Here is a 24969-nt window from a genome sequence, read left to right on the forward strand (position 1 = left end):
CGTTAATTTACATACGCTGTATTCATATGCGTCTTAAAAACTATGGCGTACCTTTTTTGTCATTGTTTTTTCAGTTTTGTTAGAGTAAACAAAAAAAATTGTTAACTGTTTTCGTTAGTTGTTGTAAATAATAAAAGGAATATTTATTAGCAACGCTAATAAAACCAATTTTAAAAAAATGAATATTTTACAAAAACGCGCAGCGAAAGTCATTCTGCAAAAGCCAAATAGAACACCATCCAAAGAATTGTTTTTACAGCTTAATTGGCTCTCGTTTAATAATAGATGTAAATACCACACGGCAATCTTGATATATAAATGTGTCAACAATCAGACTCCAGAATATTTAAATAATATTATAACTTTTTCTCAAAATCAAAAATATAACTTAAGATCTGCCACCCATAGCGATATTGTTAATACCAAAGCAAATACAGGTTATAAGAAACGAGCTTTTTCATACCATAGCATGGATATTTGGAACAGTATACCGATTGGAATAAGAATGGCATGCTCTATCTCTGCTTTTAAAAGGCAATATAAAGCACATTTATTTTCTAATCAATAATATGTCATATGTTGTTGTTGTCTTTTTTTCTAATCAATGATATTTCATGTGTGTCTGTCTAAAAGGCATGTGTGTTATGTATTGGTGTAAGAAAATATTGTTTAAATGTTTTACTTGTTATAGACCTATTTGTGTATGTTAGTGTAAGAAGGCCACAGTGTAAAAAAGTATTGATTCATCTGCATAATATGTATAATGCGTCATTGTCTTTATGTGTAATCTTCTGTTAATAAAGCTTTTATTATGTGTAATCTTCTGTTAATAAAGCTATTATTATTATTATTATAGTTATAATCAATGATATTTCATGTGTGTCAATCTATGTGTGTTATGTATGGGTGTAAGAAAATATTGTTTGAACGTTATACTTATTATAGACCTATCTGTGTATGATGTTGGTATTAGCAATAAATTAACACTTTTTCAACGGCATTTACCCATGTTATTTACGAAGCATTTCCACTTGTTTATTTGACACGAAATAGCGCTTTAAACTGGGTTTTCGGTGAAGTTTTACACGCTTTCTGACACCGAGTGTACCAAAATCCCACATGTTATTACGTTTTACAGTGATATCAATAATATTAGACATTGCTTATGGGAGATTTATCAATCACTATAATTGAAAGTGCAAGACAGCACAATAAGTTTGGTCATTGTTATATATTAAGTAGTGCTGTATGAAGGGGAATTCAGTAAAGCTACCTGTATCAGACGCTGGCGCAACTACCGACTTCTCCCAAGTTCGGCATTAATTGGTTATATCAGTAATAATAAATCTGATTATGTGGCATTTATCGATTCGATTATATTAAAATAGAAACATATAATCGTTTTCACTTGTTTCTGACACACACAAAACTCGATTTATAACGGGGATTTCGTTAAGTTACGCAAAGTTGGTACCAATCTTCTCTATTATTCTTCAAGCACACGTGATATGATTCATACTTAATAATGCATAGTTATTTCTAACATAACATTTCCAGTTTTTTAAATAAATAAATGCTCCATAATGGTGATCTCGGTAATTCTACTCATTGAAGCTTCCACTTTCTCTTGTCAAGACCGCATTTCCGCATTTGAAATGGTATATATTTAATTAATCTAACATATGGATACCGAATGTCAGAGTTACAAAAAACCTATTCACACCGTTTTTGCCTTATTTCATTTCCGCTTTTTTTTTCAATTTGTATTACAAAAGAATATTCACACTTATGTGTGTTTTATATCGCTGGGCTAAGTGTGAGGTTCGGGATCTCTCAAATAGTTTTAAATTCGCAATGCTATGTATTTAATGAACGTTCATAGCAGATGACGACACTTTTATTCAATGTCGTTTTGTTTTTGTTTTAACCATTAGCTGGCCATCATTATAGAGACGCTAATCAAAATCCACCAAAGAACTAATTCAGTTATCAAAATTAGAATTTATATAATATTTGTAATTACACTTACATTGATAAGAATATTAACCATAAAGGTAATTGGCTATTCGAAGCATCACGTCATAAGTAAATGTGAGGTAAATTTGGCGCAATAAATGCAAGCACTAAACTGTAAACAAATAATAAAGCAGAAGTAAAAGGCGTACACTGATTCATTCGTGCAAAGCAATGTCGTAACGGTTTAGCACAACACCGACCATAGGTGAGTCGAAATAAATATAAGATCTTGAATGTTCCACAAACGTCTGAAGTAACCAACAAAAAGCACACAATACTTGGATAAATTTAATGCATCGCCGAGGTCGCGATCGAACAGAGCAATTGAATCTAAAAAAATAAACGTATATATCTGAGTGCACCCTAATTCCTAACATTTACTTAGTGTATGTGTTCTATTTTTAGATCAGAGAAAAATCAGCACGCGGATAATACATAAATATTATAAATATTAAATATTATATTAAATTGTAAGAAAATTATCATAAACGCATAATAAAATTATGCTGTTACGTTTACAGACGTGTATCGGCAGAATATATTTTTATTTATTATTTATTATTTAAATATTTATTTTTGCTAAATTTATCAATAGTCTTAGAGAAGTAGAGCGTAAATTAGTATGTTTCGGTATTAAGTTCCCTTCTCCCAAGTGCATTGAAGAGATAAAGTGAAATTTCTATATGGGTTTTTTGGCATTAGGTAGAAATAGAATTAAATCGAAAATGAAAATTTAGAAATTTAACATATAATTGTGCAAAATTTAAAATATTTTTTCATAGTTTTACAATGTTTTTCTCTTAAATTATTTAATTATGAGATTGTTATTAAATATAAACTAAGTTTAAAGAAGTTAAAAAACATCGCCAAAGTGCTGTGTTTTTGCGCACTTCGCCCTAAGGTGACGATAGTATTTATATATATATATATATATATATATATGAGCAATAAAGTAACATCTTTTTGGTTTAATTTTGCTATTATGCGTTGTCTTAAAACAAATAACAATTTCAGTTAAAAACTTGTACTTGTTACCCACATATTTGTTATTCATTTAGTATTTATTACGTTTTGAATGAATATTTTCTCAAAAACTCGTCTTTTCTGGATCACTAAATTATTTAATATAGAACATGCAAATTTATCTTCGCATTTGTTTATTTAACACGCATTTTCATTTTTATGCCGATAGAATATTTATTATTTGTGAATTTATATGAGAGATTGGTGTTACACGCACATATGTCTTACCTTAGAAATTTAATGTCCAAGCGTTAATAAGTCCACGATACCTTACAATAATTTATAATATAAAAAATTATCAAATATATTGACAATACCGCACAGGCTGTACAGCGACAGTCGACACATAAAATACTTTCAAATCTATGTCTATTATTTGCAAATTAACTTCAAAACACCACTGCTTACTATGAGTCGGAATAAACAATAGCCATACAATTTCGTCGATCACAATATAAACAGCAAATCACACTGTGTGCGTTATCGAATGTTTTCGAAAAATCAAGTATATATATCGTAGCTGTCGCTTTGACAGAGCGAGAAGGTCGCGATGATCTAGGGCAGTTATGTCAGGGCGACCTGAAATACGTGCAACGACCGCTTTACATAGAGTCATAACGCATGCGCGGTTGCTCTCCTCGCGCGCGCTTGGTAAAATATCGTCTGATGCATATAGATTGCGTAACAGTACATTCAGCCAGCACATTAAATCTAATTACAGAACATCACATCTCCAGAATAAAAACATAAACAATATAGTAGTGCATTGCAAACGAAACACAACTAGGCCTAAGCATTCTTAAGTTATCATCCGGAAACCATTTTACTGTTTCAAATCACTGTGACCTTGACCTTTGACCCAGTGACCTGAACATCAATAGGGGTCATCTGCCAGTCATGATCAATGTGCGTATGAAGTCTCATGATCCTAAGCATAAGCATTCTTGAGTTAACATCAGGAAACCATTTTACTGTTTTGAGTCACTGTGACCTTGACCTTTAACCTAGTGACCTGAAAATCTATAGGGGTCATTTGCCAGTCATGATCACTGTACCTATGAAGTTCCATGATCCTAGGCCTAAGCATTATTGAGTTATCATCCGGAAACCGTTATAGTATTTCGAGTCACTGTGACCTTGACCTTTGACCTATTGACCTGAAAATCAATAGGGGTCATCTGACAGTCATGATCAATGTACCTATGAAGTTTCATGATCCTAGGCCTAAGCGTTCTTTAGTTATCATCCGGAAACCACCTGGTGGACGGACGGACCGACGGACCGACGGACCGACATAGCAAAACAATGTACCCCCTCTTCTTTGAAGGGGGGCATAAATATTAATTTGTATACAATAGTTCTCTTATAAGAACATGGTGTGATACATTGTTGAGTATTGGAGAAACTATTCAATAACGTTTCAACGAGTACATGTATTAAAACAGTGTTTCCTACGTAAGAGTTGCTTGTTTAAATGTTAATGTAAATTTATAGTACTGAAAAGATCTTTTATTTGCAAATCACTGTGTCTGGCTAGGAAAATTTATAGTTAGGGCAAATATATCGCTGGCGGCCTGAAGCGTTTTTAATGAAGATTTGGAAACCTAAACGCGGACCCTAACTTCAAGGTAAAGGTCACAGGGGTAAAAAAATGTGTGGGTATGAAAAAGTCTTGTCCATATACACATGCATACCAAATATGAAGGTTATATCTCAAGGGACATAGAAGTAATGAGCATTTTTCGAAACCTAAAAGCACATTTCGAAACCCAAACGCGGACCCTTAGTTCAAAGTCAAGGTCACTTGGGTAAAAAATTGTGTGCTTATGTAAAGGCCTTGTCCATATACACATTCATACCAAATGTGAAGGTTATATATCAAGAAACATGGAAGTTATGGGCATTTTTCGAAACCTACACACAGATTTTGAAACCTAAACGCGGACCCTAAGTTGAAGGTCAATGTCACAGGAAACCTAAATGCAAAGTATGACGGAAAGACGCACAGGCAGACAGACAGACGGACGGACGGACGGACAGTCCAATCACCATCTGCCCGTTTTCCTCGAAAGGAGGCATAAAAACATCTAACCTCGAATGACAATTAACGCATAAATGAAACACAAATACACTGTATTATTATGATTCATGATTGTTTGCAAGCCTTTTTACTATATAAATATAAGAGAAACTCCCCCGTCCCCCTGGCAAGCATGTTTTCAACAGACCGGAACCATTTTCAAACTTTACTCACGAATTTAGGAAATAAAAGTTCTGACAAAATTTCATGAAAATTGGACCAAAAATGTGACTTCTAGAGTTTTGACATGTTTTCACTATATACATATAGAGAAAAATGCCCCGCCCACTGGCGGCCATGTTTCTTCACCAATATGGGTCATTTTCGAACTCGTCCGAGAAATCAATAAAAGCAATGTTTTGACCAACTTTCATGATGATTGGGCAAAAATTGTGACTTCCAGAGTGTTTACAGGGTTTCTCTATAGCCAATTAAGGAAAAACTGCCCCGCCCACTGGCGGCCATGTTTTTCAACGGACCGGAACCACTTTTGAACTCAACCAACATATCATTAAGACAAAAATTTTAACAAAGTTACGTGAAGATTGGTCATGAAATGTAACTTCTACAGCGTGCACAAGTTTTTTTTTTCCTTTTTTTGACCTAGTGACCTAGTTTTTTTTCCGGCACGACCCACTCGACCGAGATTTCATTGGGACGAAGCTTCTGACCAAGTTTCATGTAGATCGGACAATAAATGTGGCCTCTAGAGTTTTTACGAACAAATATTAACGGACGGACGTACGACGTACAAAGACCGGTCACAAAAGCTCACCTGAGCAATCAGGTGAGCTAACAAAAACATTAAAAGAGTACACCCAGTTTTGATAGTTTATTTTAAGATACATCAAAGTCAACAAGAGCTCAAATTAATCGCCTGGCCGAGTCAGACAAACAAAATAACAAATTTATATAAATAAATGCTCCAACAAAACATCGCCTTTTTAAGGCAACATATTTCTAATATTTAACAATAAATACTATGAGAACACGATGCCATTAAAATCGAGACATAATTTAAGAAATGACATGAATATATGTGCAACTTGTAAACAAATTCTTCGTTTCAAACGAATAACATGCATTTGCTTTAAGCATTAACGCCAGTTTTGGCAAACAGTGTTAAAGGCTAACGTCGATCGCAATTTATTTTGTTCAATTTTAGAGGTTTAGAACCTGCATGGATATGTGAAAATCAATCTGACGACGGCGGTTGCAACAGGAAGCGGCGTCTTCCCTCCGCTGAAACCATCGTCGCGCTCTGTCTTGAATTGATTTTCACACGCGTACACGTGTTTCCTATTCCTTCAGCTGCCGGTGCAGTGACACGACTTGATTTCACCATAAGAGCGTACGGCGATTACTGCTTCCCTCAGCTGAGGGCGCCGTAGTCTGACGAGATCTCCACCCGCCAGAATGGACAGAGGGCGACCGCTTCCCTCATCTGACGCCGCCGTCACCTGACTCGATTATCACTTGCGAGTTAAGAATGTCGTCTAGGTAGAGCGTCGCAAGTCGCCGCAGTTCCGTGAGCACCTCGACCGCCTTGGCGAAGGCTACCGTACCGTCCCCATGACTAAGTATCAGCTGACACTTGAGCGCAAGGCTGAGGTCCGTCTCGACTGTCTCCAGGGCGACGTTGGGCGCCAACCCTTCCCGGTCTGAAACAACAAGCACGTGACTCAAAATGTCATAGCCTGAGGAGACAGAAGAAACTACAGTTGAATGTGGCACATTATTAAATACTTGTATTATAATTTTCCTCCGGTTATTTTAAACTGTTTTTACCCGTTAACAAAACTATGTAATGTCCAAACAATATAATTATTACTAGCAATACCATATTTTCGAATAGGTGAGTAGTTTATGTTTTTAACAGTTTATTGTTGTGATTCGATGCAATTTAAATACATAAAACATCGGAATTCAACAATTGTGCATATAAAGAATGCTAAATCAATTATTACGGAACACGCACCTAGAATTTGAAATACCACGACCGCTTCATGACACTTACCGGTACAAAACAAAACAATGGCAGAGAGAAGCGACAGCTCCACGTCAGTCAGCCGGAGTGTCCGCAAGCGCCTTATGACTTTCTCGAGATCTGTAAAGAGCATGCCGAGCAGCCCGATTTCCGGAAAACGCTCCCGGGGAACGGAAATGTTGAGTCGCGGGTTAAATAGCGCCGGGCCGTCGACCTCCATGTGCGGTGAGTCACTGATGGTCGAAATCTCGAGCAGGCCGCTTTTAATCAGCAGCCGCTGGTCGCTCTGCGAGAGCGACCGGAAGAGCGGAATCTCCTTGGCGAAGGCGGTGATAAAGCGGACGGTTCCGGGGAGATACCGGAAGTACAGGTGACAGCAGTCTTACTTATCGTCGATTACGATCTGCGGAATATATCGGTACGTGATAATGTCTAGTAATATTTGTATATGTTACAAGTTTGTACTGAACTGGTATTTCGAAACCGAATTTTAAGGTCTTATTTGGGATTTTATATTTGCAGGAATAATACGAAATGTTAAACGCTTGTTGTTACATGCGGAATATTACGCTAGTCAATTGTTCTAACTCCACTCGAGTGGCTTGTGTGATGACGTATCACACGAGAGGCGGAGCCTCGAGTATGATGCGAAATAGCACAAGCCACGAGAGTGATACAAACTCTTGGAACAATTGACTAGCGTAATATTACTTTTATTATATACAACAACTAACGAAAACAATTAACAATTGTATAGTTTACTTTAACAAAACTAACAACACAATGACTAAAACGGTACGCCATAGTTTTTAAGAAGTGTATTACGGGATTTTTTAATTTCAACGATTGATACTAGCCGGACTACTTCGATCAATTTAATGACGTCACATTACGCGCACCGAAAATAGAAATATTTTATATTACGAAATATATTACGTAGTATATCGTGTGACGTCATTTCTGTGACGAAACAAAATGGTTTTATCTAAACTCTCTGGAATTTAAGGTCATGTCGGACGTGGTCTTTTTTAACAGTAAACAATTTGTTAAAAACATAGAACGTATTCAAAACGTATTTTGGCGTGTGTGTTTATCATGCATAAATGTTTATTTTGATAGGAATAGACTACAATAAAATAGTGTGGTTTAAACTAAGTTTCGATAAAGACATGGAAGATAGAAGTTGAGGTGCATATCGTTTCAACGTTTTTGTTATAAACATCGGATTAAAATTTAAAGTTGTCAACTTAATTGTTATAAACATTGGATTAACGATGGCATTAAGGTAAGCGTGTCGGAAACCTGTGTTTTCCCGGTTCGAATGTTTACACGTAATTTACATAAACTGTATTCATACGCGTCTTAAATAAATTATGGCGTACCGTTTAACTTTAAGTCATTGTTTTGTCAGTTATGTTAAAGTTAAAAATACAATTGTAAACTGTTTTCGTTAATTGTTGTATATAATAAAAGGAATATTACGCTAGCCTCTCGTGTGATACGTCATCACACAAGCCACTCGAGTGATACAAACTCTTGGAACAATTGACTAGCGTAATATTCCGTATTTATGCCATCATCATCTTGATCAAAACATCATCAGTTTCATCAAAAGTTTCGTAGTCAGTATCGTCATAAACATCGTAGTCATCAGCACCATCATCGTCATCACCATTATCATCATCACCATTATCATCACCATCATCATCATCAATGCAAATTACTATCGCCATCACCACTACCACCTTCACCATTTACACAAACATCAAAGATACGCAAAACACCCTGTACAACCACACGTTCTCGCCCATACCCGTTTATCGCTGAAGAGTGCGGCGAAGTGGTCGAAGTCCTCGCAGGCCTTCCGGTACGCCGCGTGCACGTCGAGCACAAGCTGCTCGGTGCACAGCTGCCTGTCAAGTTCGAGACTCGAGTGGCCGGGCATGTACAGGAAGCTGGTCTTCGCCGGCCGGTCTTTCTTTGGGCAGCGGCCGAGGCGGACGGCTGTATCAAAACACATGAAGTTATATGCGTGTTTGTTGGTTACTAAATCCCTATATCCGTAAATTACGACTTGCCTCCTTGAGTCAAAGGCAGGTAAGACTGTAGATATATTTATATCATACGTGTGAGTTCAAACTATGGAATTCTATTTTTAATCAATTCTATGTTTAATCATTATTTAGAAAACATGGACCGGGTAGCTCAGTATGCAGGGCTACATAGTTGGTGCGAACCCACGCATCCCCGAAAGATGGTTTACCGACGAGTCGGACCCTTTAGACTCCTCCGCCCCACCCTCGGGCTCTAAAGACCAGTGCCGCTATCACTATATGTTCTTAACCTCGTGCGATATACCGAAAAATAAAATACCATAAGCTCAATTGGCACCGCCATATTTGACTTTTAGGAAATTGAAGGTTGAAGAAAACACGGGAACCAATAACCACTCGCATTATTTGTATTGGATTCCGCGTTATAATCTATCTTGTTATATGGGTTTTACAGTGTATTTACCCTCATGCGACATGCCGACGGAAAGACACTTCTGCAGGCGACAGTACTGACACCGGTTGCGGCTGATACGCATGATGAGACAGCCCCGGGGTTTCTCGCACGCCTTGTACTCCAATTTCTGTCGCACCGTGCGCCGGAAGAATCCCTTAACCGGAAAGATAAACTGTTGATTAATTTCCGTACTTGGCTGAACAGTTGTTAGTTTAATTTTCGTTAAAATGTATTTAGTTTAGCTCCATGGCATCGAAAACCCTGTTGGAACGCTCTCGGGTCCGTTTCCTGGGACTAGAACCAGTACTTGGTGTCTTTGGGAAGATCACAGGAACGCTCCCAGTTGAATTCGAACCCGTGACCTCCCGTTTGTTAGGGGGACACCTAATCCACTACGCCACGGCGACCTCTGTAGTTACATAATAAATTCACACGATCGGGAAGTCCAGGGTTCGATCCACACACTGATGGCATTCCCAACAAACCATTCCATTAAAAAAAATTACGTAACATAAGCAGGTTAAAGGACGCGTGCTATACAAAAATATTCGACAGTATCGGTCGTTATTGTATGTTGAAAACTTGAACTGACCTGTGAATATCAACGTTAATTTCTTCTTATTCATACAATTATAACACCTTGATCAAAATTATTAACGTGAGGTGTCAGTTTGGGAGATATATTTAGTTGCTACTGTTACCCCGATTATCTGTATGACTACAATGTCGAGGAACTTGTAAAATAAATATGTAAAAGTGTGAATAAAGATTACAACTATTCTCTTCTTTTACTAATGTATGCACGTAAAAACGAAAGGTATTTCAAGGGAAGCAATACCCGAGTGAACGAAAAGAAAGATGATATGGGTTACCTACCTTGCAACCTTCACAGCTGAACACGCAATAGTGGAAACCTGACGATTTGTCGCCGCATATTTTACACAGAATGTGCTCGTTATCTCCCGATCCGTATTTTTCTACAACGTTCAACGATAACAGACGAATTAAAACGTTTAATATAGGATACAGAACAAAAGATACTTCAAAGAATACAATAATATTATTGATTATTATAATAAACACTGTTATTTTCAAACACAATATCAATCAAACGATCGATTAGCAAATACTTTTTGCAACAACCGATAACGATTATAAAAGCAGCCACAAAATGCTCAGCAGACTCCGCGTAACAACCCGTTTATTTAATAATAAAAATAACAAAATAATGTAAAACACCACAAGTACTTATACATACACATATATAATTCATATATCCATATTTATTGACTATTCAAACGTGAAAAGGCGATTATTTTAAGTGGTGCAGTCAAGGGAACAAATCCAGGATCAATAAGAGAATAGTACAACGGAGTTTACTCCCTTACTTTTGATCAGCACGAAGGTCACGGTGACCTTTTAGAAATGACAACAGATTCGCGTTTAAGGGCGACATTAAAAAATGTAAATTATGTAAACCATTATGAAATGCGTGCTCAAAATTTAAAGGAACAACATCGCCGCTCCGGCCAAAACGAATGTTCAAAGACGTTTAGGTGTTGAAGGACCACCTGTCAATCTTGATTCGAGAATGAGGCCTTTAACGTTATGAAACAAATGCAGTTACCGGTAGATCTACCCACATACATCCGCATTACTTAAGGAAAAGTGCATTCATTAACACAATTATCGCAATACTTGATTTCGGTTGGAGCTTAAGATCGACCAACTAGATTTAAGTTAGTCGGTTTAACGCCCGATTGTGGCGACATAGTCATAAGTTGGTCACATAAAGATAATTTTAAATATATGTTTCGACTAGCTAGTGGCATAACTACATTTAGTCCGTTCAGGCCCGGGTCAACAACTTTTGCCATGGTATAACACATATAAATGATTCATCAAAGTGCAATACAGTCGATCGGTAAGGCATGGAAGTTTGCGATAATAAAAAATACCAAAATAGCGCGTTTTCAGAATGTATGCCCGTATTCGCTTTGGGAAATCAGGGCTTAAAACATGTGCGTAATATGTCGTTCCAGATTAGAATTTGTAATTCGCACAGTCTTATCAGGAACGACATGTTTTGCCTAATCCGGAAATTCGCTAAGAATAGACTTCCTGTAAACAAAAAATACCATAAAAACGGAAAGTGTCGTCCCTGTTTAGCCGGTGTTGAGTGCGCAGGCTTATCTGCAACGTTGCTTAACGCACATGCATTAAGCCCCGGTTTTCCAGAGCGAGGCTCATATCTTAACAACTACCAGGGCATATTGGCTGGATGATAATTGTAGCTTATATCTTAACAACTACCATCGCATATTGGCTGGATGACAATTGTAGCAAGCTCATATCTTAACAACCACCTTCGCATATTGACTGGATGACAATTGAAATACCATCGCATATTGGCTGGATGACAATTGTAGCAAACAGATAATGTTCTGGTTACGCCTCTGTGACTACCTATATAAATAATTATACATGATGTTGTCCAATATAAAATACAAACCTATTTTTGTAAAAAAGTCTACGGTAGAAAATGTCGAGCGCATAAGCCACAGGCTCGAATTAATCAAGTAGCAAAGTCTGTAGATTAATGGTCGGTATGGTTGCTTTATTTATAAAACCCACGGAGTGATAAACAAAAAAATCTATATCCCATTCAAACAAAAATAAAACACATAAACTGTTTTAATCAATTGAAGATATATCTATCATCGTAATATTAATGTTTGTATTTCTAATGATATGATATTAAATATTTCGTTATTCTGTTAAGGTATTTTATGTTCTTTTAACGATATAAAAAATGTGTGTTTTAACAAAGTGTCTCATGCAAATAAAATACCCTATACGACCATAATGCCTGTGGTTTGTTAAAGTCTCCGTCCTTTTATTCGTCCGTCTTTGAATGAAAGCTGAGTATCTACTAGGACCGTACACATGCAATACGTACCTTTCTTCATTGTCTTATTTTCGTCTGCATGTTAAAGGTCGTTCGGATTACCATGGCTGCGTCCGCTGATAAAAAACAAGGACGTCATTAGAAGGAAATACGTTACTTATAATTGTAATGATGACGTCATGAATCACATATGTTAAACTCTTCCACCGCTGAATGACAACACATCAGATTCAGACAAAAATGAGTATAAACTAAATATTTCACTCGTGAACTATATAAACTTCTTGGTCAAGGAGATTTAGACGAATACAAAAGAATACCGGTACTAGATAATTGCGGATCTATAAAATGCCCCAACAATACAGTAAAGAAATATGGACAGTAATAAAAAGAGATATTAAAAGTTCTTGACGTCATATTTATCTAAATGTCAAAGATCGGAGACCACAAATATGGAAAGAAAATAACTGAAACATTTCCCGAAAACAAACTTATGTTAGCAATATTATGTCAACATCAGAATAGATCTGTCTAGAGGTCATATCGAAATAAACAAGCATTTATAGAAAAAAGAGAGAAGTCACAAAAATAGTTTATAGTTATCATGAAATCGTCTTACATCTTACGAAATGCATCTCACTATTTTTAACTTTGTTTACAACCATGGCCTTATTCTGAGAAAGATGGTATTTAGTTATGATATCAATCTTGAAGTGATATTGAACGCGTGAATAATCAAAGCGCTGAAGGCACTGAAGATGTTCGCTATTGCATAATTTAACACGCAATTCAGTTTTCAAAATCAATCGCAAGTTTGAAAAGAACACACGCCATTCAACTTTATAAAGTGTGTCTCATAGCGCACGGGTCGAGTTTCGGTGCACTTTTTATCATCCTTATTATTTCATAGAAATAGCTAAGACAAAATAAAAACCACATGCTTTTTGGAAGTTCTGAAAGCATAGAAACTATAATGAAAATGGTAATGAGACTTAATATAAAGAAAATTTGCAGTCACCATCATATTAAAGGAATATTTTTTCTAATATCAAATGACTATCTCACCAAGAATATAAATTCATAATGAAAGTTCCGTGTACAAAACTTTTGATTTTTGACACTATATACAAATTCAAAATATACAAAAATCTTCGTATCTTGTATATGGAGGAATAAAAGTAGATAAACATTGCTGTTTTTGCTTTACTTGTTACTCGAGCAGTTCACACGGTGTTAACAACGCTGACATAAACATAGGTATAGAGCACTAATGCGCTTTTAGGCGTAGCTGTTTTACTCAGTTTTCATCTTAGTGAATTTTACATAAAGCCAACAGACACGCATGAATATTTTCGAATATTTAATAAGCTGATTCAAGAATTCAGAGCTACAGGTAAGCTGCGTATTTTCGTAAATACGCAATAAAAAATAGGTGGATACGCAATTTTTTTCAAAATTTGTGCGTACCGGTACGCAAAACAAATCGCCGATACCCAATTCGAGCTGCCTTCTATGCGTTTTGTTTTGGCCGTCTTGAATCGAGTCTTAATCGACAAGCGCTTGTTTTTATCTGGTAACGTATTTACCAATCGTTTAGATGATTACAAATGCGAGTCAAACAAAATGGCGTCTCGAGGCAGACGAAAAGTTTCGCAAAAAAATACAAAAAACATTTAGATTCCTTTGTCGTGGTAAACCAATCTAAATATAAAACAATTGCAAAGGGCATAGTTGATAACTATAATGAATTTTGTTTGGGGCATTTTCGGTCAAAATACACTATATTATACTTCCACAACACCGTTCCAAACCCCTATGATGGGACACAGGTACTTGAAACAATTTTTTGGTCCTTATATATATAATAAGAGTAAAGGTACCCAACGATGATTTCACAGGTGTATTGAATAGCACAATGCAACAGCATAAAAGATCAAACAATGCACACATATGTCGTTGTGGTTGCCAGCAAACTTAGTAAATGAAAAACATTTGTGGAGTTTATAGCAAAGTTCTTGTTTAATTGTGAACAATCGACCGAAAATCGCCTTCATTCATTACTGACAGCTGGACGTCAGGAATTACACACTTTGATTTTGGGGTGCTATTTGTGAAACTTTTGGCTGTTTTGGACATACTTGGACGATTTTCATCAAATAACAGGTGTTTTATCATATATGGGCGCTTCCTCCTGGCAACCACAACGACATATGTGTGCATTGTTTGATCTATTATGCTGTTGCATTGTGGGGTGTGTTGGGTTTCTAAAACAAAAGTACTGGCCCATATTATTGGAACAAAAACAAGTAGAAACACATTCGATGAGTGGGTTGAGAAATTCCCTTGTCTTCAGATTTGTGAATCTGATAGTAGAAAGATGGAACAACCTATACTGCGATTGAATACATAACAGTGACTTTATGTAGGTACGGTTTTGAGAAGCTAAATTCACGTTAATTGCAAATACCCAGTTCACTTGTTTGGTTTGGTACAAATACCCAATTATTTCTTTATATGAGCGGGCATCATACTTTTGGATACCCAATCATTCATCCATTACCCAATTCATTCTTATTTTGAAGGGTTTTACCCAATTACCCCAAAAAGCTTATCTGTAGCTCTGTTCGAGATAAAACCTCTGAATTTTTGCTACATTACTGCGTATGTGCTCAATTCAAAGGATGTCGCACTGTTCAGTGTAAGGAATTCCGGACTACTCTCTGTATGCTCAAACGACACAAATTGTGGCCCTGTTACAATTACGCGTTACAATACATCTCGCAGAATTTCACTTTCGCCTCCAAGATGAGAAAACAATCATCAGCGAAACAGTATAGTGTCACGATAAGAGAAAATCTTTTCAATATCATACCACAATGTTTGCCGTACTTGGTCAGCACGTCTAGAAATCTTTCCTTAATGTGTGGATAGGCTGCCATTATTAACAAGGGCTGTTTGTAAAACATGCATGCCCCCCTATATTGGCTATAAGTTGTAGTAGCAGCCATTGTGTGAATACGTTTTTTGTCACTGTGAACGGTGGTGGTGGTGGTGGTGGTGGTGGTGGTGGTGACGGTGGTGGTGGTGGTGGTGGTGGTGGTGTTGTAGTAGGAGTAGGAGTAGGAGTAGTAGTAGTTGTAGTAGTAGAAGTAGTAGTAGTAGTAGTAGTAGTAGTAGTAGTAGTAGTAGAAGTAGTAGTAGTAGTAGTAGCAGCAGTAGTAGTAGTAGTAGAAGTAGTAGTAGTAGGTGGTGGTGGTGGTGGTGGTGGTGGTGGTGGTGGTGGTGGTGGTGGTGGTGGTGGTGGTGGTGGTGGTGGTGGTGGTGGTGGTGGTGGTGGTGGTGGTGGTGGTGGTGGTGGTGGTGGTGGTGGTGGTGGTGGTGGTGGTGGTGGTGGTGGTGGTGGTGGTGGTGGTATAGGAGTAGTAGTAGTAGTAGTAGTAGTACTAGTAGTAGTAGTAGTAGTAGTAATAGTAGTAGTAGAAGCAGCAGTAGCAGTAGCAGCAGCAGTAGCAGCATTACAATACCAATACTTAAGAATGATCAAATGGGAAAAGGTAACCTAGCACTGGCAGTAAATATGGGGCTCATTTACAGGTCAGATTTGGAATCTCTGCTGTAAAATGAAATTTTGAATGAATTAAAGGGAGGCAAATCTGTAATCAAAAGAACATGCATAAACCGTAGTTGTTCCCCTTGTTTGAACCATGCTTAATCCTTAAATGCCTATTTCCAGTAACTGTGACCTTCACCTGTGACCTTGACCTTTGACCTAGTGACCTCAAAATCAATAGGGGTCATCAAGCGTTCTTGAGTTATCAACCGGAAACCACCTGGTGGACGGACGGACGGACCGACGGACCGACCGACCGACATGAGCAAAGCAATATACCCCCTCTTCGAAGGGGGGCATAACAAGTTTGCTATTTTGAATTCAATTTTGTATCAAAAAGCATTGCTTTTAAATGTGGAATTTTCAATTCGCAATGAGATTTGTATTGATCCTCGTAATGCAAAAATGGGTCTTATTCCATATGCGCCCATCATATAAATAGCCTACTCAGCTATCTTTCCTTCTGGTAAGGAGAAACATAACATATTGAGTGATTTTAAAGCGAACCGCATCGCCTAGGGCCTGACTGCGCAAAAGCACATGTTGGGTTTAACAAACGCTTGCCGAAACGCATAAGACCCATTTTCGCATAACGGCGATTTTTGACGTGGGATTTAAATGTGTCGAAAGAAAACTGCGTTTAAATCAAATATAAACATACGATATATTTCGATAGTGAAGAAAGATACTCATAATTAGGCAAATGAGGACACGTATGAACTGCTCTTCCGTAGTATATTTTTAAGTACTCACACTAATGTGTGGTTTGACAATGCTAACACACATTTCATGCGGTGAATATGCAGCTTACACGTGAAAAACACAACACAATAGTTTAACTTCTGTTTACTTGTATTTATTTATTTAGAAAAGTATATTGCTAACTTTATTACAAAGTCTGTGTATACGCCGACTACATTTTTAAAAGATATTTATTGTTATAAATTATTTAATATAATATACTTAGTTGTTTTCGGTTTTAGCAATTATAAAGCATTTTCGAGGTTGCATAAAGTATGCCTGTAGTAATTGGTGAACTCATATCAAGCTGTCTATGTATTGAGAACTGTGAATATAAACAAGCTAAACCTTCTATTAACCTTCTACTATTGCGTTGCTAGCACCCGTAAATACAAAAGATCGCCGCTATCTGTTGAGAACCAAAGAACGTTTTCCAGAAATACCCGCTGTATTAGCATAAACGAGGTTACGAAACAGGTCATTAGTATGATTATTATAAATTGTTTGTTATATTCGGGTTTAGCGATTATGAAACATTTTTTTTGTCTATCGTATCGCTGAAGTTATTGTTGAACATATGTTCAACGTTTTATAAATTGAGAATATAAATAAGCGTCAAATTTTCCCCGAATCTATAAACAGCCTCAATTTACGACCTGTACTACGTCATTGAGTTGTATGTGAGAGCGTTACCTATTGCGTTGTTATCGCCCGCGGACTTTCCTTTGTTTATCGACAGACGCATCTATTAATAGCCTCACATCATGAATGCCAAAACACCCGGGAAAATGAACCACGTGACGATATAGGACGCTAAACGCAAATACCATGCGACTACGACTTTTTATTATGTAAGAACGCTCCGCAATTCCTTTGAAGCTGGGGCCTTGTGATTGCTATTACGTTAAAAATTGACCTCTATCTGAAGTAAGCAAAGGAAACGCAGCACCTTATCGACCCATTCCTTCTATGCGCAAAGGCAGATTGAATTTTTCTTATGTATGGTTTGCCTATTAACACACATTATAATGCGGTAAATATGCGACTAGCAAGTAAAAAACACTATAATTAAACTTTTGTTTTGAATTAAGTTATTAAGAAACCAAAATTCCAAACCTTATTTCAAAACAGCAAGACTACATTTTTAAGAGAATATTCTTGTTACCGGTATATTGAAATGTGTTTTAATATTCAGTTTCAGCGATAATGAAACATTTTTTTATGTTGTCTATCGTATCCCTGTAATAATTGTTGAACTCGTTGTCAACGTATTATTAATTGAGACCTGTGAATATAAACAAGCGTAAACTTATACTAGTGCGTTATTCTCACCCGGACTCCCCTTTGTTTATCGCCAGCCTCAGATTTATGAATGAGATGAGCGAAAATACTACGTCACGCAGACGCAGCAGAAAGTGAACTATTTTAATCATTCATAAACAATCTCATCCGCGACACGTACAATACGATCATTGCTTTTTATTCTTTTCTATAAAACACAATTAGAAACTATTGCATTTAACACGATATTAATATAATGTTTCCATTTGTGAATAAACATAATTGGGGAACTCAAACCTCTTGCATAAATTATACAACTCTTTCATGCGCGGATACGCGTAGTAAGCGGGAATTGGGCTCCTCGTACCTAGGCCGTACCGACCTGAATTTTACACTAAGCACTTTAGACGGTCGCTAAATCGACCATCTAAAAATGACATTAATGTTGATTATCCACGAAGCTACTTGCGATGACATATATAATGGCGAAGGATGATGATTCGGGTGATTCTCAACGAAGCTACTTGCGATGACAGGGATAATAACGAAGGATGATGATTCGGTTGATTTTGACAGGGATAATAACGAAGGATGATAATTAGGTTGATTATGACATGGATAATAACGAAGGATGATGATTAGGTTGATTATGACAGGGATAATACCGAAGGATGATGATTTGATTGATTCTCCACGAAGCTACTTGCAATGACAGGGATAATGACGAAGGATGATGATTCGGTTGATTATGACAGGGATAATAACGAAGGATGATGATTAGGTTGATTATGACAGGGATAATAACGAAGGATGATGATTAGGTTGATTATCCACTAAGCTACTTGCGATGACAGGGATAATAGCGAAGGATGATGATAAGGTTGATTATCCACTAAGCTACTTGCGATGACAGGGATAATAACGAAGGATGATGATTAGGTTGATTATCCACTAAGCTACTTGCGATGACAGGGATAATAACCAAGGATGATGATAAGGTTGATTATCCACTAAGCTACTTGCGATGACAGGTATAATAACGAAGGATGATGATAAGGTTGATTATGACAGTGATAATTGACATGACGCCTTATCAGTGATCGCTCCGCCCACTTAATCACGTGGCTCAGCGGAAAGAAAACCTAGACATGCTAACACCAAAATGGCTTCTTTGCCTATAGACTGCATATAGATTTACGTGATATTCCGGATGATTTTATGGACTTGTTTAACACCATATTACACTTGTAAAGGGGTTGATGCCATTTAGTTATTCTGCAAATGCAAAAAAATATACGATTAAAGAGAACATCAGCTATTTATAACGGGTAAATCGGTACATTAAACACGCTCTCAAACGCTTGCGCGCTTACCGAAATCGAACCCGTTATTACGTGTAATGGTGGTATTTGCAATAAATTAACACTTCACCGGTATTTACCCGTGTTATTAACAAAATTATTACCGAAACATTCCCCCCTACCCGTGTATTTGACACGAAATAGCGCTTTATAACTGGGAATTCGGTGAAGTTTTACGCGCTTTCTGACGCCGGGTGGGTAACTCAATCCCACATGTTATTGCGTATAAAAGTAATATTAATCATATTAAACATTGCTTATGGGACATTTATCAACAACAACAACAACATAACCTTTATTAAGCTCAAATCACATATATAGTGACACATGAGTATACAGTGACAATGCATCTTTTATCAATCACTATAAATTAAAGCGCAAAAACAACACAGTAAGTTTGGACATTGTCTGATATAAAATTAGAGTTGTACGAAATGGAATACGGTCAGGCTATTATAAATTAATAAGGCTACCAATATCAGACGCTCGCGCAGGTACCGACTTCCCCGAAGTTACCGCATTTATTGGTCATCTAATATCAGTAATAATAACTCTTTTACAATAGCATTTATCGATACGTTTTTATTAAAATAATAACAAAATGGTTTTCACTTATTTCTGACACACACAGAAACGCCTATATTTTAACGGGGATTTCGTAAAGTTACACGAATTGGGTACCAAAATTCTCAATTATTTTACATGCACACGTGACATAATAAATACTTTATAATGCTTAGATATTGCTTATATGACATTTCAAGTTTGTGAAATAAATTAATGTCCTATAAAGGGGATCTCGGTAATTCATGAAGCTTCCACTCGCTCTTGTCAAGACCGCATTGCCGCGTTGGAAATGGTATAAGTTCAATTCATCTAACTTATCTTTCTGGATACCAAATGTCAGAGTTGCATTAACCCTTTTTACACCGTTTTTGCCATATTTCATTTCCGTTTTTTAATCCGAACAAAATAAAAGAAACTCGTTTAAAAAATGAGATCTAGGCATTCGAGGTCCTAGTGTGGATTAAAAGCGTTTATTGGTGACACCACATGAGTGCAAATGTGTAGATACCGTTAATAAGATAATATATCACGTGTCACCTTCAAATAACATGTATGATGTCAATTAAGTGCATTACTATCAGAGTAATAAAACACAGCATGAATTCGGCTTCATGCTGGGTTTTATTTCTCTTTAAGTAATGCAGATGAACCTCGCTTCTGACCTAGTAACTGATAAAACTATTTTTTTTTTAAAGTGAAATATTATATGATAATCAGATCGATAACATAAACTATTTAAATCTGCTAGTATATCCGATAAAAATATATTATAATTGTCTTTGACTGTGTTGGCGTTCAGTTGTTCGTGGTGACGACCGCATGTATTTATACATCTCTTACACTTCTCAAGATCTCTTTTCGGCTTTGGAAACGATATAAATTAAATGTCACCAACTAATCTTTAAGGATATCGATTGTCCGAGTTATATAATCCCAATTGACACCGTTTAACCATTTTTAATCGTTTTTTTCAAGAAAACAAAAGAAACTCGTTGGAATAAAAGTGAACCTAAACATGTAGCTTGTCTAGAAAATGGCGGACAGGTCGTTGCTAACGAGTGCGCCCGATTAATCGATCGCTGATTGATGGATCAATTCTAGTGGGCGGAGCGGTCATAGATAAGGCGTCATGTCATAACGAAGGATGATGATAAGGTTGATAATGACAGTCACCCGATATCTAACGAGGCATGATCCGACATCACCCGATATCTAACGAGGTATGCGACATTGATCCGACATCACCCGATATCTAACGAGGCATGATCCGACTTCACCCGATATCTAACGAGGCATGATCCGACTTCACCCAATATCTAACGAGGCATGCGACATTTAACATAATATAGTGTCTGTCGAGTGTTTTCAGAGTTTAACAAGCTTTTTTTTTCAAAAAATCAATTAAATTAAGTATATTTCTTACGATTATCGGCAGATTTATCAGTGCTGCAACCGTCTTTCACGTTTATTTAAACTATTGTCAATATCCTACTCATACTGCTATTTTTGATGACTGGCGTCTTAATAAAAAAAACTTAAACATGTAGGCGATTTTATAGAGAAACTAGCAGTTTTCCGCTGTCAACAGTAATACTAGTGTCAAGAGTTTATTTGCGGGTCACCACATTTAAATTTGATCATTTGTTCTAAGCTTCATGATATGTAATCCCTTATTCAAAACAATTTAAATGATTATAAAAATCAACGTTGAATCCTTTAAATTACACACCAAAAGGCTTTATAGCTCCTAAAAAAGAAGAAAATTCTTAATTAAATGTAGACAATATTGCATTGAAATGTCCGTTCGACCCATGCGAATTCAACACTAGGTTAATGCACAAAATGATATTGTGGTATACAACTGTTTATCATAATCCTGTACTTTGTTGCAACAACATGAATGCACAGGAGTGCCAACTGAACAACACTGTGTTTATAAAGCACATAACAACACATTTCATTAATACTGAATCGCGCTCTCTAAACGGGGCTTAGAGCCTGTGCGTAAAGTGTCGTTGCAGATTAGCCTGTGCAGTCCGCACAGGCAATTCAGGGACGAAACTTTCCGCTTTTATGATATATACTGTTTAAAGAAAGTCGCTTCTTAGCAACAATCTAGTTTAGGCGGAAAGTGTCGTCCCTGATTAATCATTGCGGACTGCACAGGCTAATCTGGGATGACACTTTACGCACATGCATTAAGCCCCGTTTTCCCAGAGCGCGGCTCACATATAGCCTTAACGGAAATAAATACAAACCAGCATTACAAACAACAACATAAGATGAAAAGAATAAAATAAGATTTAAAAACTGAGTTGTAATGATATAAAATACAAGGGCTGTTTGTAAAACATGCATGCCCCCAATATGGGCTGTCAGTTGTAGTGGCAGCCATTGTGTGAATACGTTTTTTGTCACTGTGACCTTGACCTTTGACCTAATGTAAGTTATCATCCGGAAACCATTGTACTATTTCGAGTCACTGTGACCTTGACCTTTGACCTAGTGACGTGAAAATCAATAGGGATCATCTGCCAGTCATGATCAATGTGCCTATGAAGTTTCATGATCCTAGGCGTAAGCATTTTTTAGTTATCATCCGGAAACCATTTTACTATTTCGAGTCACTGTGGCTTTGATCTTGTTACCTAACACGAGCTGTCAGAGGACAGCGCGCTCGACTATTCGAGTGCTTGACAGTATAACGTAAGCCATCATAAGGATATTGTTCATATTCAATAATTTTTTAGACGATCTTTCAAAAATATAAAAAGGAAAAAAATGGGGGGGGTAAGGGGGTAGGGGGATGAGAGGGGGGTATAATGTGGGGTGTGGTAATTTATAAGATGTTTAAAAAAATGGGGGGGTGGGGTGTAGGGGGGAGTGAGATGGGGTTATAATATGGGGTGTGGATTTTTTTTAGATGTTTATAAAAAACAAAAAACAAGATGTGTTTGTGAAACACTATGTCCCCGTATATGACGTTTGACCTTGAAGTATGACCTTGACCCTTCACCACTCAAAATGTGCAGCTCCATGAGATACACATGAATGCCAAATATCAAGTTGATATCTTGAATATTGAAATATTGCAAAAGTGTACATTAAATGAGCGATTTTGAACCATATATTTGACCTTTGACCTTGAAGGATGACCTTGACCTTTCACCACTCAAAATGTGCAGCTCCATGAGATACATATGCATTCCAAATATCAAGTTGCTATCTTCAATATTGCAAAAGTTATTGCAAATGTTAAAGTTGGCGCAAACCAACAGACCAACCAACCAACAGACCAACAGACAGGGCAAAAACAATATGTCCCCCACTACTATAGTGGTAGACATAAAAATGTGGAGGGGTGGGGAGGGGTAGGGGGGTGGGGGTGAGAAGGGGTATAATGTGGGGTGTGGTAATTTATAAGATGTTTTAAAAAAAAGGGGGGGTTGGGGGGTAGGGGTCTGGGGGTGAGAGGGGGTATAATGTGGGCTGTGGTAATTTATAAGATGTTTTAAAAAAAATTGGGGGGGTGGGGGAAGGGGGAGTGAGAGGGGGGGTATAATGTGGGGTTTGGTAATTTATTAGATGTTTAAAAAAAATTGGGGGTAGGGGGTAGGGGGTAGTGAGAGAGGGGTATTATGTGGGGTGTGGTAATTTATAAGATGTTTAAAAAAATGGGGGGATGGGGGTAGAGGGGGTGGGGGTTAGAGGGGGTATAATGTGGGGTGCGGTAATTTATTAGATGATGTTTAAAAAAAATGGGGGGGTGAGGTTTGGGGGAAGGGATTCTGGTAGGGGCGTGGGGTATTGTTTGGGTGGAATCCATTGTGGTATTCAGGTAAGTGTTGTTTTGTAAGTAAAAAAAAAATGTGATCATAAATAAAGAAGTTATGGCAATTTAAGAAAAATGTTCAATTATCTAAGTGTAAAAGGGGCCATAATTATTTCAAAATGCTTGATACAGTGGTCTGCTCTTGTTTATAGGTTGGGGCCATGTTGGTAAACAAGTATGCAACATATAAAAGCAATATGTAAAAGGATATAATTAATGTTTGGGGTAGTACGCAAACTTTAACATATATTTATCAAATATATGCATATTCTAAGTATAAAAGGGGCAATAATTATGACAAAATGCTTGATAGAGTTGTCTGCTCTTGTTTAAAGGATGGGGTGATGTTGGTAAACAAGTATGCACCATATAAAAGCAATATGTCAAGGGACAATGAAAAAATAACATATGATCTCACACTGACATGAACAAATATCCTCTATTTATTAAACATGAAATTTAAACTTATTGCATTTGTTTCCCCTGTAATTAAGAAAGATATACTAGTGTATTACCTCCCCTGTCCTGCTTATATTTATATTAATCAACAAAATTAAACATAAACAACATATTTAACATACAAAATTTACAATAAAAATCTCATATTCTCATAATATTTTTACTGATCCACTTTATTTTACTCAAATGATAATGTTTCATTGGACTGATAATTATAGATTTAGGATTACAGACCAGTTGCTTCAGTTATATTGTTCAGAGTTCGCCCTGTTGGCCGCATATGCGTTCTTGAGTTATCATCCAAAAAACATTTTACCATTTCGAGTCACCGTGACCTTGACCTTTGACCTAGTGACCTCAAAATCAATAGGGGTCATCTGCGAATCATGATCAATGTTCCTATTAAGTTTTGTGATCCTAGGCCCAAGCGTTCTAGAGTTATCATCCGGAAACCACCTGGTGGACGGACCAACCGACCGACATGTGCAAAACAATATACCCCCTATTCTTCGAAGGGGGGCATAATAATTGAAATAAAACAATAACCATCAAATATCGTTCCCCGTTTTTCACTAGTCCATGTTTCACATACAATA

The 24969-nt window shown here is 36.9% G+C and overlaps 1 protein-coding gene across 1 annotated transcript in view; it reads right to left on the bottom strand.

Annotated features, from left to right (window-relative positions):
- LOC127862188 (ecdysone-inducible protein E75-like) overlaps positions 1–24969 on the bottom strand; it is a 152826-nt gene that overhangs the window by 124342 nt on the left and 3515 nt on the right. Inside the window, exon 2 of the mRNA XM_052401196.1 lies at positions 12574–12638. Within this exon, the coding sequence (XP_052257156.1) occupies positions 12574–12583 (10 nt within the window). The 5' untranslated portion in view covers positions 12584–12638. The remainder of the gene's footprint in view (positions 1–12573; positions 12639–24969) is intronic.

This window comes from Dreissena polymorpha, chromosome 16, assembly GCF_020536995.1.
Source record: "Dreissena polymorpha isolate Duluth1 chromosome 16, UMN_Dpol_1.0, whole genome shotgun sequence".
NCBI lineage: Eukaryota > Metazoa > Mollusca > Bivalvia > Myida > Dreissenidae > Dreissena > Dreissena polymorpha.